The sequence below is a fragment of the Leuresthes tenuis genome, unplaced genomic scaffold (assembly GCF_036924035.1).
Source record: "Leuresthes tenuis unplaced genomic scaffold, fLeuTen1.0.hap1 SCAF_10, whole genome shotgun sequence".
NCBI classification, from domain to species: domain Eukaryota; kingdom Metazoa; phylum Chordata; class Actinopteri; order Atheriniformes; family Atherinopsidae; genus Leuresthes; species Leuresthes tenuis.
The window spans coordinates 2,602,645-2,621,512 of record NW_027325364.1 but is presented as its reverse complement, the minus strand read 5'-3'; the positions used below and the strand labels follow the sequence as shown (position 1 = coordinate 2,621,512).

The window sequence follows — 18,868 nt, the reverse complement described above, 5'->3', positions numbered from 1 at the left end:
TTGTCCCTGGGGAGGTAATGGGTGTTATTGGCTGTTCTTTGCAGCTTCTTGGAGCATAAAGAGTGAAGATGCTACTACTGGAAACAGGGTAGAGTTGCATTAGCTTGTCTTTTTTAAATGAATATTAAAGAACATTTATTTTGGTGTAAAAACACAATGAAATCCAGTTAGTCCCCACAAACTGAGCCAGGACCCTGGAAGTGGATCACCTAAATGTTTGGAGTGAAGACTGGAACCAGATCTGCTGCATAAACCGTCTGTAGGAGGTTCAGGTGGATAAGAGAAGTGGAATCAGTCTAATCTAACTGTTCCTCTAAAAGAATCTGGTAACTGATTGAGCTGTTGGAGGATGCTGCAGGTAAAGATCACCAGTAAACTCCTTACGCAAACAGCTCCAGTTAGCACCATGGCTGGGTGACGGCACTCCCAGACAAACTATTCCCAGCTGACCGCTTACAGTAGTGTAACGTAGGGTTTGATTGGCAGCTTTTTGTGTATTCTTCTGTTAGAATAACATCCATAATCATAAGCTACGCATCATTTACTTCATGGACTTCCTTAAAGAATAACCATGAACTGCAGAATGTGACACAAGAAACCTTTTTTTAATGTGCTGATTCAGAGGAAAAGGTAGCTGGTGCCAAATGACTCGCATTCCTTCCTCAAACAGGATGCCGACCAGGATGCAGGCCTCAGGCGGTCCAACCTGTTCACCAGGAAGTCTGAGCTCCAGCATCAGATCAGATGCTGAGCTGCCAGCTTGTTCAGTAAAATGAGAAATGTTTGCTGCACCCAGAATGCATCAGCAGAGAAGTAATGTTAACATATAAATCAGAATAACTGAAGTTTCCTGTTTTAAATGAGCAGCTTGGAATACCCTTTTAATCAGATTTAACAGCTATTATTTACGGTCTTCTCTAATGAAGAGGAAGAGCTGGGCGTGTTCAAAGATAAGAGCTCCGTGAAGTGAAAATAGTTTGAGCAGAGCACCTAATGCAGTTTTTGGAGAAAATGTTTGTTTTAACAGCTAATTTTACTGCCAGAAACCCATAAAATACTTTTTTTATACCAGCTCAGTGCTGCTGGATGCTGAGTCCATACGAACAGCTTTCCTGGACCTCGTGATGTTTTCCTTTGGGGTTCATTTTGACAGCTTGATATCTTAACAAAGAGCATGTGAGGAAGCATATGGTGCGTGTTGTTTAATGCAGACAGATTAATTGTTAAATTCACATCTGCAGCAGCGATGTTCTTGTTACGGTTGGATCAGCATCTGAAAGTTAACTGAAATAAGTCAAATAAGCATAAAATATCAGGACACATTCAAAGAAAACTGGACTAATTTCTCTGCGATGAAGCTGTTTTATTGAAGAAAGTCAAATATTTTCTGCTCTGAACATGAACTCTGAACTGTGTGCTGTTACAGGAAAACTGCCTCAGTTATACCCTCACATCAGTTTGACATTTTCTCCGTCAGATTTCACACAAACACTGAAATGAAGACAAAAGAAAACACTTTCCTTCAAAGCGGTATTTGCTGTGAAAATCTTCACTGGTTCTCACATTAAAGCTGATGAAGGATCTCCTGATTCCTGCTGATCCTGGAAATGACCGTTTCTGAGCACCTCAGAACAGACTTCCTCATCTGTCGGTTGATTTAGAAAACAGCAGCAACATTTGATCTCTGAAACAAATCAAAGTCAGTGTAGCTCCAGAATAATTTTACATTCACAAAGTGATGAGATGTGAACAGAGTCTGTGATAAAGGAAGGTCTGCTGATCTCTCTGTTGGGCTCCATGAAGTGGAAGAGAAACAACAACATACAGACACATCAACACAAGCATCCAACTAACATTTAGAGCTCAGAGAAGTTTAGATTTTCATGTGGAGAAACATTTCTGTGAATAAAACTCATCATTAGCAGTGATATCCTCCATGGCTGCACAAACCCAGGAAAAAGCAGCAAATAAACAGCAAAGAGCTGAGAGGATACATTTATTCCACTTCACACAACTCTGCTGTGGATCCATAAGAATAATAAAGCCTAATCCCAGCATAGAGCGGCTGAGTGAATGTGGTCTGGACTCTGTGGAGCAGAGTCATGGTTCCAGAGACGCTGTAGAAGGACAGAATACCTGCTCTGTGATCCAGGTACACTCCGACTCTGGAGGATACAGGACCTGAGATGGAGGTTTCCTTGTTGTTGTACATAAATCTATAACTGTCTGGGTAACAATGTAATGCCAAAGATTTGTCATTATAACCAAATCCACATTCATCCCCACCTCCTGCTCTGCTGATGTTCTTGTAGGCGACTGCTACAGCAACATAGCCCCCCCCTCTGCTCTCCACCTCCCAGTAACAACGTCCAGTCAGACTCTCTCTGCTCAGGACCTGAAACCTTTCAATGAATCTGTCTGGATGATCAGAATAAGACTGAGTTTGTTCCATTAAAGTCACTTTTCTGTTCCCCTCTGACAGGAACAGATGTCTGTTTGCTGTGTTTGGATCCAGTGTGATTTCACATGAATATTTTAAGTAGTCAGCTCTGCTCTCTGGTTCTGGTTCCTGCAGTAAAACATCCACTTCAGAGACTCTCAGGGAGATGTTGGTCCATTCCTCTCTCAGGATGTCCTGTAGTTTCTCTCTGAGCTCTGACACAGCTGCTGTCACAGCCTCAAAGTGCCTCAGAGGACGGATCTTGATGCTGGATGAGGGTGTAGACTCCCTGAGTGCTGACACTGAGGGGCAGTTGTGTAGAAACTGGGTGTGATCCTCTGTGTCTGAGAGCTGCTGCAGCTCAGCATCTTTCCTCTTCAGCTCAGTGATCTCCTGCTCCAGCTTCTCCTGAAGCTCTTTGACTCGACTCACTTCAGTTTCCTGCTGGGATCTGATCTGCTGCTTCACCTCAGAGCTTCTTTTCTGGAGGAGACGGATCAGCTCAGTGAAGATCTTCTCACTGTGCTCCACTGTTTTATCAGCAGACTGATTGATGGCCTCCACCTCCTGCTGAAGCAGCTTCACATCTTTCTCTCGGTCCTGGACTCTCTGCTGGATTTGCTGCCGACTCCCCTCCAGCTCTCTCTGCCTCTCAGTCCTTTCTGCTGCAGCTGACACTGTGTCGTGGCCTTTATGTTCATCCAGAGAGCAGAGATAACAGATAGACTTCTGATCAGTGCGGCAGAACATCTTCTTCACCTCATCATGACCAGAGCAGATGTTCTCCTGGAGGTTCTTGGAGGGCTCCACCAGCTTGTGTTTCTTTAATGGAGCCACATCATAATGAGGCTGAAGGTGATTCTCACAGTAAGAGGCTGGGCAGGTTAAACAGGACTTAAAGGCTTTCAGTTTTCTTCCAGAGCAGAAATCACAGGCCACATCTTCAGGTCCAGCATAGCAGTGATCAGCAGGAGCAGCTTGGAGTCCAGTCTTCTTCAGCTGCTCCACTAAATCAGCTAACATGGTGTTCTTCCCCAGGACAGGCCTCGGTATGAATGTCTGCCTGCACTGAGGGCAGCTGTGGATTCCCTTCTGATCCTCTCCATCCCAGAAGCCTTTAATACAGTTCCTGCAGTAGCTGTGTCCACAGGGAAGAGTCACCGGATCCTTCAGTAGATCCAGACAGATCGAACAAGAGAAGCTTTCTCGGTTCAGCTGAACTCCTTTCTGCGCCATTTCTCCTCTCAGCAACAGTGACTGAGTGAGTTTCACTTCTTCATAAATGAAACTAGTCTGAGCTCTGAGCCAACCAGTTCACCAGCTGCTGGTTACACCCATCATCTGCCTGCAGATCTGCAGGGGAGGGAACAAGGAAACATGTGGGCAGAGCTGAGCTGTGAGAGCAGGAAGTGTGTTGAAGCTGTTTCACACCAGTCTTCATGGTTAAAATACGGCTTGATTCTTCTTTTAATCCCTTTGGAAAGAAGTTCAGCTTCACTTTCACAATGAATCATTGTGTTAAAGCTCCAGTTCCTCGTCGGCTTCTTTCTTCACAGAACTTTAAATGAAGCAGACGAGCTTCTCCTGAAATAATGGAATCAGTTGCTGCACATAAATCGAACATCTTGCTGCTTTGGATCCTAAATTCGACATAAATGCAGCAGAATTTTGAGCCTGAAAAATCAGGAAGAACATTTAGAAACACTTTGAGCCTCTGGTTAATATCATCCTTTTACTTTGGGGTTAATGCACCAAGTGGCAACACATTCTTAACATGCACTTGCAGGTTTTCCTCCTAAGAATGAAGATTAAAATCATACCCTGACCAAACACACGTCAGACCTGAATGTATATTTATCTGAAGGCTGATTTTCACATGACCTTAAAACTGAGCCGATGAGACGGTTTCATGATGTTTTCTTCTAAAACTTCTCTAAAGGAGCTCATAAACTGCATTTAAGTGAAATATCAGCCATATGATGGACACTCTCACCTGCCTGAGCACTAAATTTATCCTCCATGTTGTGAGTGTGAGCAGAAACACTTTCACTGCAACACCTGAACAGGATGAAGGGACAGAAGCAAAGATTTCTCTTTAAAGTTTGGATGAAAAGCTCCGAACATGCAAAGATCTGCTGCAGATCAGAGGTTTCCATTCATTCAGACATGTGATCAGTTACAGACAAAGTGAACAGTTGGGTCTTTGTTTCCAGGATGAGGGATTTCTCACCGAAACTTAAAGATGGAATCTAAGTTTTCACAACAAAATCAAAGAGTGAAGTCAGAAAAAATAGTGAAAGTCACAACAGAAGAACTTTCTTCCTTCAGTCATCTCTCAAGCTTTCAGCTTTATTTTCATGGCCTGCTGGAGGGGCCCAACCAAGAGGCTGAGGGACACTAAGCTGGGCCCATTTACCTGAAGAATGATCACTTCTACAGGCTCTGGGGAGGATTCATCCCTCCATAAGACCTGTTGCCACTGATTTTCAGTCCACTTCTTGTGTCATTTGGCACAGCTCAGCCTTTTCTCCCTGTTTCCCTTCCTTAAGAACGGCTTCTTGACAGCCACCCTTCCATGGAGACCATTTCTGATGAGGCTTGGGCCAACAGTAGATGGATCAGCTGAAGGTCCAGATGCATCTCTCAGGTCCTGTCAGGTCACAGCTGGATTTTTTCCTCTTTCTTAAGGACATCACTTTCAGATCCTGTTCATCTGCTGTAGATAGTTTTTTAGGCCTGACACTTCTTCTTTTGTCCTCCACTTGTCCAGTTTCCTCAAATGTTTTAAGGACACACTGCACACCATGCTGAGATATGCCAAGTTTTCAGCTAATAGCTCTTTGGGAATCACCTTGTTGCTGCAGAAATCCTATTTTCTGTCTGTCAAACTGTGTTTTCTTTGCTGTTTTTCATAGATGCAGCTAAAGAAATGGGAACAAATGATGTGTCTTTGTGACAGGCTGCTGGTAACAAAGAGCCTAAAGATCCAGTTTAAAATGGCTTCTTTGCTAAGTTGTCTGTTCTGTGTCGACACAACACTGGTTCATCCCTTGAGTTAGGAGCCTTTTTTCTGCCTGAATGCTTCATAGCTCAGAGTTAAGTGGCTTAACAAAGAAAAACATCAGGTACAAGGACTTAAAGTGAGTGAAGAAGCAGAAAATGTCCAAAGAAAAACTGTGAAAGGGCTTCTCTCAGACCACACCATTTTGTTAAATTTTAATCCCTAAAATCCATTACTCAGATCTTACAAAGCAACTGTTTCTTTGTAACGTTTCTGTCATTATATGAAGAATTCACATGTATTTGATCAAGTGCTTTTAATGTGACAATCTGCTTCCTCTACAGAAGCCTCAGCCTTCCTGTTTGACCTTTCATCCTTCTCCAGAATATAAACCTTATAAACTGTTTTCAGCCTGGATTTAAACAGATTTGAGGCCTGTCTCACATCTTCTGGAGGACTTTTCCAGGTTTTAGGAGCATAAAGCTGAAAGGCAGCCTCAGCTTGTTTAGTCCTGACTCTGGGCACCAGCAGGAGACGCCTCCCTGAGGTCCTCAGAGTCCCAGCTGGTTCATATGGCTCCAACATGTCAGAGATGTGCACGAGCAGAGCTGTTTTAAAGTCTATTCTCTGAGCGACAGGAAGCCAGTGCAGAGACCTGAGATCTGGACTAATATGGTCGTATTTCCTGGTTCTGGTCAGGACTCGAGCAGCAGCGTTCTGGATGTCCTGCAGCTGTCTTACGGCCCGTTTAGAGCCCAGTGAGCAGCCGTTACAGTAGTCCAACCTGCTGGAAACAAATGCATGGATTAGTCCTTCTAAGTCTAAGTTCCTTTGATTCTGGCCATGTTTTTTAGATGGTAAAAAGCTGCTGATGTTATTGATTTAATGTGGCTGTTAAAGTTCAGGTCTGAGTCCAATGTTACCCCCAGGTTTCTAACCTGATTATTAGGTTTTAGAGTCTCAAGGTGACTGATGACACTTTCTCTTTGTTTCTGTGGGCCACAGACAATGATTTCAGTTTTGTCTGAGTTTAGTTCTGCCTCCACACACTGATCTGTTGGATGCAGCGACACAATGTACCTACAGGCCCGTGTCCTCCTGCCATCAGTGACACGTAGATCTGAGTGTCATCTGCATAGTTGAGGTAGGACACATTATAGCTCCGTATCAGCTGGCCTAATGGGAGCATGTACAGATTGAACAATAGGGGTCCCAGGATTGACCCCTGGGGAACCCCACAGGTCATAGCCATTTGGTCTGAGACAACAACATAATTCCTGTCCTTGAGATAGGACTTGAACCAGTTTAAAGCACTACCAGAGATTCCCACCCAGTCTCCTAACCTCTGTAATAAGATCTCTCATCATGGCTGCCAGTTAGATACTTGTTGGCCATTCTACTTACTGGGTGCCTTCCTGAGTAAAAGAACAGACTGTTAAACCGAACCAGCCCATTGAACGCACCATTGGAAAGGATTATATCTGAGCAATAAACATGTTGCTGCTGGAACAGTGAAATAATTACTGGAGTTAAAAGTTTTAGAGAATCAGAGAGAACAAGACAAACCAAGACAAAGCAAACAGTTCCCTCTAAAGTTAAGATGAGCAACTGCAGAGTTTTTCACAGAAAATACTGAGAATAATAAAAGATGTGACAGCACACAGCTTTGATGACTTTATTTGTTTGCTTAATATTGTAAATATTGCACATATAAAATTCCCTCATGCCACAAACGCTCATGAACCCTCGAAGCAACAACTGTGAATATAGGCACAATGCTAATTAGAAGAATGAGTGGTTATAGTAACGTCAAATATCAATATAAAAACGTAAAGCAGCACATTCAATATGATGAAGAGCATTTCTTTGAGCAACTCTTGGAAAAGACCCAGAAGTTAGGAGACAGCTGGAGTTTGAATAAACTGTTGCAGTAGAGTGAGTCAGAAGAACAAAGGATTATGCTTCGTATTCAATGAAAGTATAAAAGACACTTAGATGCCAGGCTTAGTGGTCACTTCCTCCAGCAGTGGTTGGCACAGTTCTGGGTCATCAGAGCTCTAAAAGAGAGAAATCATAATGGGAAAGCATGTTTAAAAAAGTAGATGTGCAGCAGACTTTAAACTGAAAATAACGACCGAAACCAGGTCAAAACGGCCGGCTGCCTCTGTCCAAAGGGTGAATTACACCAATTCCTCCGAATCAGAATTATTTATATAAACTTTGTGCAGCCCAAGTGGCAGTTTGGTTCATATCAGCTGGTCCAATCGGCAATTTAATTCTTAGAAACTAAAGTAGCATTTCAACCAAAAGCACCTGGAACTTATTGGTCCTGGGGGATTTCTTCCAAGAAGCTCAGAGATTGTTTCAGCTCTGGGTCTTTTGCATTTCCACTGCTGTCTAAGGTTCAGGGTAGATCAAGTCTGGAACAACTTCAACGACTTCATCCACACGCCCCCCTGCAGCACAGTTTATTCACTCCGGTAAGAACGTCCATCTTACTCAAAGTCGTCGTTCACGTTGTCAAAATCTGATAAATATCCTGCCATGTTGCACAAAACTATCAGCAGCAAACTCTGTGTGAAGTTAGCCGACTGTCACAGAGCACGGAGTGAATAAACTGTGCTGCAGGGGGGCGTGTGGATGAAGTGGTCCCAGTAGAGTGCCTGTGTAGAAATCCCTCCGTTAGCTCTCCTATAGCCGCAAGTAGGTTCAGTCTAAGGTTCAGGGTAGATCAAGTCTGTTAAAGTCTAAAAGCTCTCTTTTCACTTGAGTGTCACAGCAGGCTTAACTCAGACACGTGTAACAGATTTTAAGACCTTAAACGCGCTGTGGTGTCTATTATTTTCATTTAGATCTTTCACCTTTCAAAGCAGGGTAGTTCAAACCCACTATAAGACTGTGCAGATATGAGTGTTATTGTCTGCTGTCTTTATATCTGGTTTGAAAAAACATTGATATGAATCAAGAAGTCGATATATCAGCACCACAAGCTCCACTCTGAAGGGTCTGGGTAATTTTCAGAGTATCACGGTGTCTCCCTACCAAGGCAATATGGGTAAATACCAGGTCAAAATACGTCCCACAGAAGCCAGAACCCTTTTTAGCACCTGGTTCCTGCAGTGGAAATGAAGATAGTTGAGGAAACAACCCTCCTAAAGACCCTAATTCCTGTCCAAATGGAGCCTAAGAGACAGTTTTAAATGAGCTACTTCACCTTAAAGTTCAGAAACGTTCACATAATGACTGATACAAAAGCACTCAAAGAGTTTACAGGGTAAATAAAAGATTCGATGGTCCATTCTCTACCTCGTTCTGCTCCTTCCCAGCGCTCCTCAGAGCTTTGATCCCCAAGACAGCGGAGCTGATGGCGACACAGAGCTCCAAGACTGACAAGACAACCAGAACACCGCTGATGCTTCTCAGGAGGATCTGACCGGACAAAAAGAACACCGTTACCTTCAACTCTTCAGGCTTCAATCTGCAGTGGCCCAGGAGCTTTAGATGCCAAACAGCGGATCCAAAGCAAGTCTTTTGCGTTTCTTTTGCAGCCAGTTTGATTTGAGGGTATTCAGGTGGTTGCATTTTGCACTTTTCAGACTAGATATCACTACACCTCACAATGAACCCTCAATAGAGACGTGACTGGATGTCGGTTAACTGACATCTTTAATGTAATAAGAGGATATTTTTCTCTACTGAAATGTGTGCTTCTATTGCTTTAAAAATAAGATTGATAGGATAGGATAGGATAGGATAGGATAGGATAGGATAGGATAGGATAGGATAGGATAGGATAGGATAGGATAGGATAGGATAGGATAGGATAGGATAGGATAGGATAGGATAGGATAGGATAGGATAGGATAGGATGGGATGGGATGGGATGGGATGGGATGGGATGGGATGGGATGGGATGGGATGGGATGGGATGGGATGGGATGGGATGGGATGGGATGGGATGGGATGGGATGGGATGGGATGGGATGGGATGGGATGGGATGGGATGGGATGGGATGGGATGGGATGGGATGGGATGGGATGGGATGGGATGGGATGGGATGGGATGGGATGGGATGGGATGGGATGGGATAGGATAGGATAGGATAGGATAGGATAGGGACCTTTCGTGTGGGAGACCTGGGATGAAACCCCCTGCATGAAAGGTACTACCTCCAGTAGGGGTCCTTAGGCTATTTTTTTTGGATAAAAGCGTCTGCTAAATGCATAAACATACACAACATAAATAGAATAGAATAGAATAGTCTTTATTGTCATTGTACGGGGTGGAACAACGAAATTTGAGATGAAAGCAGCTCAGGGGATAATCACAGATGGAAGCTGTTAAAACTGACTGTGGTAATGACCTTCAAACTCACCAGAGCCATTTCTTTGACTTCCAAGCAGTTCTCCTTCATGTTGTCTGGAGAATATGGCCTCTGCGTAGCTCTGTATCCGTCACTGTAATCATCACAGCTATACCAAATATTTGCAAATCCTAACTGGAGGCTGTAAAGCACAATGCCTGCAATGGCAAAACCAACTCCAGCCAGGTTCAGAATCACATTGAGGGCGACCTAAAATACAAGAGCAGTCAGTTACAAGCAAACAAAACGTAACACAATGCACTCTATAATTCAAGAAGACAATAATTAAGTCAACTTTTCACACTCTGTGCAGTGGAAACTGTAGCTGGCATTCATTTCAGAACCACTCAGAAACTCTACCCCCAAAAGTAGAAAATACACATGAGACAGTCAGTGCCGTTACATGCGGGCCATCGGATCGGATTAATGGCTAAATTACTAAATTACATTAAAGATTGAGCGTATTTGAAGCCTATTTGAAGCCTATTTGTAGCCTATTTGAAGCCTGTTTGAAGCCTATTTGTAGCCTATTTGTAGCCTATTTGAAGCCTATTTGAAGCCTATTTGAAGCCTGTTTGAAGCCTATTTGAAGCCTATTTGAAGCCTATTTGAAGCCTGTTTGAAGCCTATTTGAAGCCTATTTGAAGCCTGTTTGAAGCCTGTTTGAAGCCTATTTGAAGCCTATTTGAAGCCTATTTGTAGCCTGTTTGAAGCCTGTTTGAAGCCTGTTTGAAGCCTGTTTGAAGCCTATTTGAAGCCTGTTTGAAGCCTATTTGTAGCCTATTTGTAGCCTATTTGAAGCCTGTTTGAAGCCTGTTTGAAGCCTATTTGTAGCCTATTTGAAGCCTATTTGTAGCCTATTTGAAGCCTGTTTGAAGCCTATTTGAAGCCTATTTGAAGCCTATTTGTGGCCTATTTGAAGCCTATTTTTAGCCTATTTTTGGCCTATTTGTAGCATATTTGAAGCCTATTTGAAGCCTATTTGAAGCCTATTTGTGGCCTATTTGAAGCCTATTTTTAGCCTATTTTTGGCCTATTTGTAGCCTATTTGAAGCCTGTTTGAAGCCTGTTTGAAGCCTATTTGTAGCCTATTTGAAGCCTATTTGAAGCCTATTTGTAGCCTATTTGAAGCCTATTTGAAGCCTATTTGTGGCCTATTTGAAGCCTATTTTTAGCCTATTTTTGGCCTATTTGTAGAATATTTGAAGCCTATTTGAAGCCTATTTGAAGCCTATTTGTGGCCTATTTGAAGCCTATTTTTAGCCTATTTTTGGCCTATTTGTAGCATATTTGAAGCCTATTTGAAGCCTATTTGAAGCCTATTTGAAGCCTATTTGTGGCCTATTTGAAGCCTATTTGTAGCCTATTTTCAGCCTATTTGTAGCCTATTTTCAGCCTATTTTTAGCCTATTTTTAGCCTATTTGTAGCCTATTTGAAGCCTATTTGAAGCCTATTCCACAGACGCTGCACCTCGAAAGAGAAGACAAAGATGAATTGTGCCAAAATGGAAAACACTTCTCCCCCTCCCCTAACTTTTGGTTCTCTTGAACATAAAGAGCCTAATCTGCATGAATTATGCAGAGGTGAATATGAAATTGTGGCCATTTGTGCTTGCCGATCTATTTATAATTAACATCCTTGGTAGTTACGTGTTTGTTTTGACAGCAACAAACAAATTTCTCATCATCACACCGCAAATCCAACCTGAACCTCCTCCTCCTCCGGTGAAATTCCCTCAGCTGCCTGCCCCTCATCATGCTACCGTCAGCATGTGGTTGGTCAGGTTGGATGTCCACCTGGTTCTCAGATAAAATGCAACATAACTGCTGCTGCTTCAGTTGCACTGCAGCCTAAAAGCTGTGAGATTTCTACATTTTAAAGCATCTTCTTCAGGTGACTTGGCTTCTTTTGTTTGAACTTTTCCCATCCACCTTTCTCCTCACTTTTCCTGCTTACCATCTTTCTGTTGACAGACACTGAAGTTAGTCTTCTTTGTTGGCTTTTAGGCCTATGGAATAACGAATAAGCGCCACCTGTTGGTAGTTGATAGACTGAAAATGTAGGTTTTTGAACAGGGCCGACGGCCGTTCTGGACTTTTCCAGAACGCACAGATTACCAGTCCAATCCTGGCCATAACCAGCTCATCACAAACTAAATGTAGAGGGACGCAGCTTCATCTCGCTCTGCGTTCGCCATCTTTCTGAATGCCTGAGTTTGTTGTTGTTGGCGGTGAAGACGTCAACAGGAAGTGGCTCTGTTAGCGATAGCTGAAATGGGGACAGCGCCACCTATCGTACCGGGGTATGACATGCTTTGTGCCAGTGATTCCATTCATTCACCGCCATATATCCAAGGATAATTACCCTCAGATAAGGAGCAGAACCCAACTGTAGCTGTAATCCAGTTAATCTCATCATGTAGACCCACTGATTGTGTGTTAGATTTGACTTAGATTGCTCTAAAGTAACAAGTGTTAGATTAACTACTCACCAGACAAGGACTTGGGTACTTCTCAGACAGAATGCACACAATGCCAAACACAGTGAACTGGACAAAAGAGGAAAAAAAAGATTATTTTCACATTTTAAACCAAAACCACAGTCAATGCGTATCATATTCTATTGAATAAACAGCAATTTGAGCTCCAAAGAGACTTCCTCATGAGCAAACTTAGACTTAGCAGCATGAAGCCGGTGGTAAATATGCTCAATAAAAGAGTTTCTCCAGAAACCAGAAACCATTAATCCTGCCATGTTTTTCACTTCAAGCATGAACATCTTTTCATTGCAGCAGTTAGTTTGATGATCAGGTTTCATGGCGCTGTCTCAGTAGAATTATGTGTTGAAATAAAGCAAATATTCAGTTTTCTGATCTGGTGTTAGAGCTGCAGTGTTGCTTAAATATTCAAACACACTTTAAAACCTCATTTTTCACAAACCGGATGAAGTAAATTATAAAAACCCTGGTTCAAGATGATTAGATATTATATTATATAGATGATACAAAGGGAGGTTCAAAGCACATTCTGCCTCGTTGTTCTAATATTTTACCAGAGATATGTGTGGAGTGGCACATCCATCGGATCTGCAGATGGGTGTTAAAAGCAACCAGAACATCATCTGTATCTGTAGCATTAATACAAACACTGATTCTGTGAGATAAAACCCAGCCAGCTCCAGCCTGTCTACCCTGCTGCCATCTGCTCAGAGATACGACTGTAGCAGCAGTATTCATACAAAGCCTTCAGAATAAACTATGCACTAAAATACTGTGGCTCTCCTTGCTACCCTGCACCCCCACTTTACCAGATAAACTGATCAGAGTTCAGGCAACAGCCAGAAATCCATCACGTTTGGCACAAAAAACCCAGAACAGTATCAGCCAAACGCCAGCTTCTATCCAGTGTGTGACAAGAAAGTTTAATCCATCCATCTTTAACACACTAATCTGTTTTATCAGTTTGATTAATCCAGTTTAGGGTTACGGGGGGGGGGGGGGGGGGGGGGGGGGCTGGAATCTATCCCAGCTGTCATGGTCCATCACAGGGCCACTTAGAGACCAACAAGACACTCTTTGGGACAATTTAGAGACACTAATTAAGCCAACTTGCATGTTTTTGGACTGTGGGAGAAAGTATTTCGGTATAGCTTTTGCAGGAACTTTTTTCTATGCCAGTTTTAAACTGTTCAGGGTTGCCGGGTCACTTGCTTACCAGTGCTCCCAACCAGAAAGGGTGGTCAGTGAAATCCAGACGCCCAGAAAAACCAAAGATGCAGCCGAGGCCAATATTGAGCAACCCAACCATGATCTGTATGACCTGTGAGAGAGAAAGCGAAGACAGAACAATAAGCATCTGGGGCGAAGACACCGACACGCTCTCAGTTTTATACACATCTGTGAAGAAAATGGCCAAGAAACACCTGAGGACATTCATATGTGGCTGTAATATGAACACAGCAGCAGGGTGGTTTCAGTTTCCACAAGCAAACGATTTATTCCCAAACTGAGCCAGGTGAGAATGAAAGAAAAGGCTCTTAATAAGAAATCCCAGCATTTTGGAAAGAGCAAAGACTGCCGCTCACCCCGAGGACCGACAGAGACGTCCTCAGGACCCTCCTCAGCTGCTGAGACACCGAGCAGCACAGGGGGCTGTAGCAAAGGGATCTGATGATCTGGCACAAAGGAGGCCAGTGACTCTGGGGGTCAGAGGTCAAAGTGAACACGGTGACCCCGTCGGATTTGCTCATGGTGAGAGACATCCTGCCTTCTCCTGGAGGCTGAAGCAGACAAGACGGCACACGCTGAATCCCTCAAACTGGCTCCTGCACGGGTGAGAAGACGACTCATTTGGATTATCTCAGATTAAATCTTCTAACAGTTAGACACAAGGAAGCAGTAATGCTAAATGAAGACGTGGAACATGAAATATGTGATCAAAGCATCCATCCATCCATTTTCTATACCCACGTTATACAATTTTAGGGCCGCGGGGGGCCTGGAGCCCATCCCAGCTGGCATTGGGCGAGAGGCGGGGTCCATCACCAGTCCATCACAGGGCCACACAGAGACAGACAACCATCCACACTCACTCCTAGGGACAATTTAGAGCCACCAGTTAACCCAACAGCATGTTTTTGGACAGTGGGAGGAAGCCGGAGAACCTGGAGAGAACCCACACATACAGGGGAGAACATGCAGCTGGGGTCCAACCTGGAGCCTTTAGATGTGAACTTACATGGTCAATGTAGTCCTCTAAACTATGTTCTAAATGTCCAATTTTTCATATATAAATAAAGAATTGTAGATAATGCACTCAACAATTTTGTTTTTCTTGGACCCCCCCCGATGTCTAAACCGTGGTTACGCCCTTGGTGGGTAGTAAGCTGCCACTTACTCTCTGGCTGGTGAAATAACTTCTGATATCTCTTTTCTTTTTCAGTGACTTTTTTTATTTCCAAAGCAGAAACACGGGCAGAAATGTTGAGCCCAAACGAAATATTAATGTGAGGATTTACTTTCATGGTTTTGTGGCGTCAAGCCTGTCTGCAACAGCCAATCTGATATTTTACCGTCAACGCGGCATCTTCCAGCAACTCTGCCACACAGCGCGTGTCCTCGTGCGGAGCGATGACGAGAGAGGCTGACCTTCAGCCAATCAAATGGCAGCATATCTAACCTCGTTGCAATGCATGTTGCACTGATCTGCACGTCGGAAAAATAGTTCTCTACAAAAGCTTAAGACTACGAATGAGTTTGCGAATAATATTATATTTAATGCATTATGTAAAAAAAATTGTTATATTAGAATATTATCAAAAATATTGGAAGGGAGAACTCTGTCTTTCCCAAACTTTGGCTGTGACTTGTCGCTATGGTCCCTATTAAAGCAGGACCAGCAGGAGATGCATTTCTCTGCATAACACCAGAAACAGTGAGCATTGAAATCAGATGTTTTCTACATCTGCTTAGTTCCGCGCAAGAAAATCAACATCGTGCCCAAAGGTTCCTAAAAACCCACATACTTTGAGCTGTTTTTAAGTTTCTGGTGTCAAATTACAAACTTGCTCGGTTTGGTTTGTTTTGCTCGCGGCGCTGGACTAAAATGTAGACATTTAGTAGTTATAAGCCTAATTCAACGTAAGGAAGAGACTGACCTGTTAAGAGTAGAAGCAAAACGAACCCAGCAGACAATAAACTGATGGTTAATTTGGTGCGCAGCTGGAGGACGGACTCTGGCAAACTGTTCCCGGAAGTACCTCCTCTTACTGGAAGCTGTGAGGAATATTAACCCTGTGTTCGATACCAAACTTTATCAAATGTCAGTGAGCACATACTACAGTAAATTATGCTGAAGTAAGTCGCCTTTGCAAAGGAGATATGGCAGAACGAATGGAGCCAAAGTGTAAGAGGTGATTCTTCTCTATGTGAGCAGCCCAGTCTCACACAGCAGAGAAATCTTCCATTTAGTAGATAACATTAAAAGTGTTGCTTTTTTAAGCTTTCTGAGTGTTTCACTGGATTGTTGTGTTGTGTCTATTGAGTCAAACGTTAAAAAAACGCTTTTATAAAGAAATATATGTATAAAAATAGAGCCCTCTGGTGGACAAATGGTGTATCAGCAACACTTCCGGTGACTCCTCAAATCTCTTCATATTGTCTGTTTTGACTTCATTATGACGACATTTTCTGGTCCTTTTCAGTGAGAAATGCTTTGCTTTCTTTTCATAGGTCTGGCTGCCTCAGATACTTTAAAAAAAAAAACAGCTTAAAACATTGAATTATTATTGCATCATCGGTTTTTGGAGTGATTTTTTTGGTTTCGCTACTGTTTCATAGGAACCTCCGTTAGAGGAGTGTTGCGTTTAAGTAATTATTAGAGTTTCATAGTTCCTCCTAGTGGAGAGATTTTGTGTTTTGTTTTCAGATCTTGTTGCACCTCCGTTAAAGGAGTGCCTAGAGTTAAGAATTAAGTTTTTATAGAGCCTCCCTTCGTGGAGCGTTATCCGGATAACGTCCTTTGTTTAATTCCGCCTCCTCAGGATAGCGCGTAAATGTATTTATTTCTGTTTTCCTCCCGGAGTGGAGAGAGTTTTGGTTTTGGTCGTTTTCATAGCTGCACCCTCCTCAGCGATAGTGTCCCAGGTTTTTCACAGCTCTTGTTTTCGCTCTGTTGTGGAGAATCTCCAGTGGTTTATTCTCAATAAACAGTCTTACCTTTAAACCCTGCATCTGTGTTCTGCCGGTCCGCAACACTTCATTTTCTATCAAACGTCTCGACATTTTATATGTATTTTTTTTATAAACATAGCGCCTTTCCGACAGTTCCTTTAATAGCCTATTCTTTTTACCCAAAACATTTTGCCCTAAAGTTAATGAGTGAGTGTAGCTGTTTCCAGACGATATCAAAGCCTCAGACTTTACCTGATTTTAAAGTAGAGCACAACCACAACCTCGCAAACAAACTTTGATAATCTATTATCAAAATCCCCTGAAATTTCAAATATCATCATCATCATCTGCCGCTTATCCGGGGGTCGCGGGGGCAGCAGCCTTAACAGAGAAACCCAGGCCTCCCTGTCCTCGGCCACTTCCTCCAGCTCTTCTGGGGGGACCCCGAGGCGTTCCCAGGCCGTGTCCTGGGTCTTCCCCGGGTCTCCTCCCAGTGGGACGGGCCCTGAACACCTCCCCAGGGAGGCGTCCAGGAGGCATCCTAACCAGATGCCACCTCATCTGACTCTTCTCTGGAGGAGCAGCGGTTCTACTCCGAGCCCCTCCCGGATGACTGAGCTTCTCACCCTATCTCTAAGGGAGGCCCAGACACCCTGCGGAGGAAACCCATTTCGGCCGCTTGTATTCGCGATCTCATTCTTTCGGTCTCTACCCACAGCTCGTGACCATCGGTGAGGGTGGGAACGTAGACTGACCAGTAAATAGAGAGCTTCACCTTCTGGCTCAGCTCCTTCTTCACCAGGACGGGTCGATGCAGAGCAACACTGCAGACGCTGCACCGATCCGCTCCATTCGTCCCTCACTGTGAACAAGACCCCGAGATACTGGAACTCCTCCACTTGGGGAAGGATCTCATTCCCGACCCGGAGAGAGCATTCCACCTTTTTTTCCGGCTGAGAACCATAGAATGAGATATTTCAAATATCCAAATACATAATTGTATTAATGTAACTCGGGCGAGACAGAAACTGATTAAGCAGAAATACAGACCTGTCAGGCAGCCAGCTGGAGCGGAGCTCTCCACAGATGCGTCTTTTGCACGCTGGCATCAAATGCAAAAGTAATAATTGCAATTACAGATCTCAATAACAGTTACATACCTGAAATCCCTGCCTAATTCCAGCGAGAACATGTCAGCTGGTACAGAGGTGAGCATCCTTAACATGTAGAGATGTCCGCTCCATGCGCAAAAAGTTAGAATAAGTTGGTTCCTTCTGGTCTAAACTACTATTATCTGGGGACTACAGGTCAGGACAACTGAACCGTGAACTAGTGTCTGATTACAACATTACTATCACTACCACTGAGAGCGAGCTCCTCCCCTGTCCTCCTCAAACAGTTCGGTTATGATCAGCGACAGCTCACCTGTGTCGTCCCGGTGCTGCAAATAAAACCAGTTTCATATATTAAGCTACCCCCAACTGAGTTGTTTATTGGTTTTAAATGAATAAGTGAACAGTGTTTGTCGCTCCTTTTGTGTAATAAACTATTTAATCATTTCCTTATAGGGAAAGCCTAGTCGGAAGAGCGGGATGTCGGTCTGGTGGGATGCAGGAATGGGTGTTTCCACCCCCCCAGAAAAGGTATTTTGTGTATATTCCTTCTCAAAGAGCTCTGTAAAGCGCAGTTTTCTCACTCGTGTGATAATAAATGTTATTCTATTCTATCACTGGTTTATTGTAAAGAATTCCAGGTACCAACGCCTCAAATGTGGACAGAAAACAGAGACTATTCTGTTTATCTCATCTTGGCATTCAGACTAAAAGCAGAAACAATAGTTACACACAGTCTCTGGGTCTCCCAGGAACACGTGGTCAGGGACAGAAGGCAGGTAAGTTTACCGGGAGGGCAGGTCGGAGGCCACATTACAACAATCCTACATTCTATAAACAGAAAAGCCATCAAAACCACTGATCTATGCACTTTATATAACATTTTTATGAACTAATTTATCACGGTTTTGTATTATGTTAATGTTCTGTATTTTCACTAATTGTAACGTCTGACTTTTCAATAAAGTTTGTTAAAAAAAAATTGATACTCGCGGCTGAAAAAAAATCGATACTTTACTGGGAAACAAAATATCGATATATATATCGCGGTATCGATAAAATCGCTCAGCTCTAGTTGGCAACAAGGAAATCAGGTCACAAACGCTGAAAAGTCTCACATGGAGGCAGTAATAATCTGGCAAAGGTGCGAGTGCTGGAGAGGCTTAAATGCAGCAGGGCAGCTGCAGCTTGCAGGTGAGTGCAGCCTTTTCTCCCTGTTTCCCTTCCTTAAGAACGGCTTCTTGACAGCCACCCTTCCATGGAGACCATTTCTGATGAGG

The 18,868-nt window shown here is 43.4% G+C and overlaps 2 protein-coding genes across 2 annotated transcripts; both read right to left on the bottom strand.

Moving 5' to 3' along the window:
* Nucleotides 1-1,353: 1,353 nt before the first annotated feature.
* On the bottom strand, nt 1,354-5,116 carry LOC140315917 (tripartite motif-containing protein 16-like). Its single transcript, XM_072393530.1, has one exon. The coding sequence runs from the start codon at nt 3,674-3,676 to the stop codon at nt 1,997-1,999; it is 1,680 nt and encodes a 559-aa protein (XP_072249631.1). The 5' UTR covers nt 3,677-5,116; the 3' UTR covers nt 1,354-1,996.
* A 1,583-nt stretch (nt 5,117-6,699) lies between these two features.
* On the bottom strand, nt 6,700-15,544 carry LOC140315937 (membrane-spanning 4-domains subfamily A member 6C-like). The gene is made up of 7 exons (XM_072393552.1): nt 15,462-15,544; nt 13,890-14,084; nt 13,520-13,624; nt 12,298-12,354; nt 9,818-10,015; nt 8,748-8,870; nt 6,700-7,498 (listed from the first exon to the last, which is right to left on the bottom strand). Exons 2-7 carry the CDS (start codon nt 14,064-14,066, stop codon nt 7,433-7,435), a joined length of 726 nt encoding a protein of 241 aa, XP_072249653.1. The 5' UTR covers nt 14,067-14,084; nt 15,462-15,544; the 3' UTR covers nt 6,700-7,432.
* Between the last annotated feature and the right edge of the window lie 3,324 nt (nt 15,545-18,868).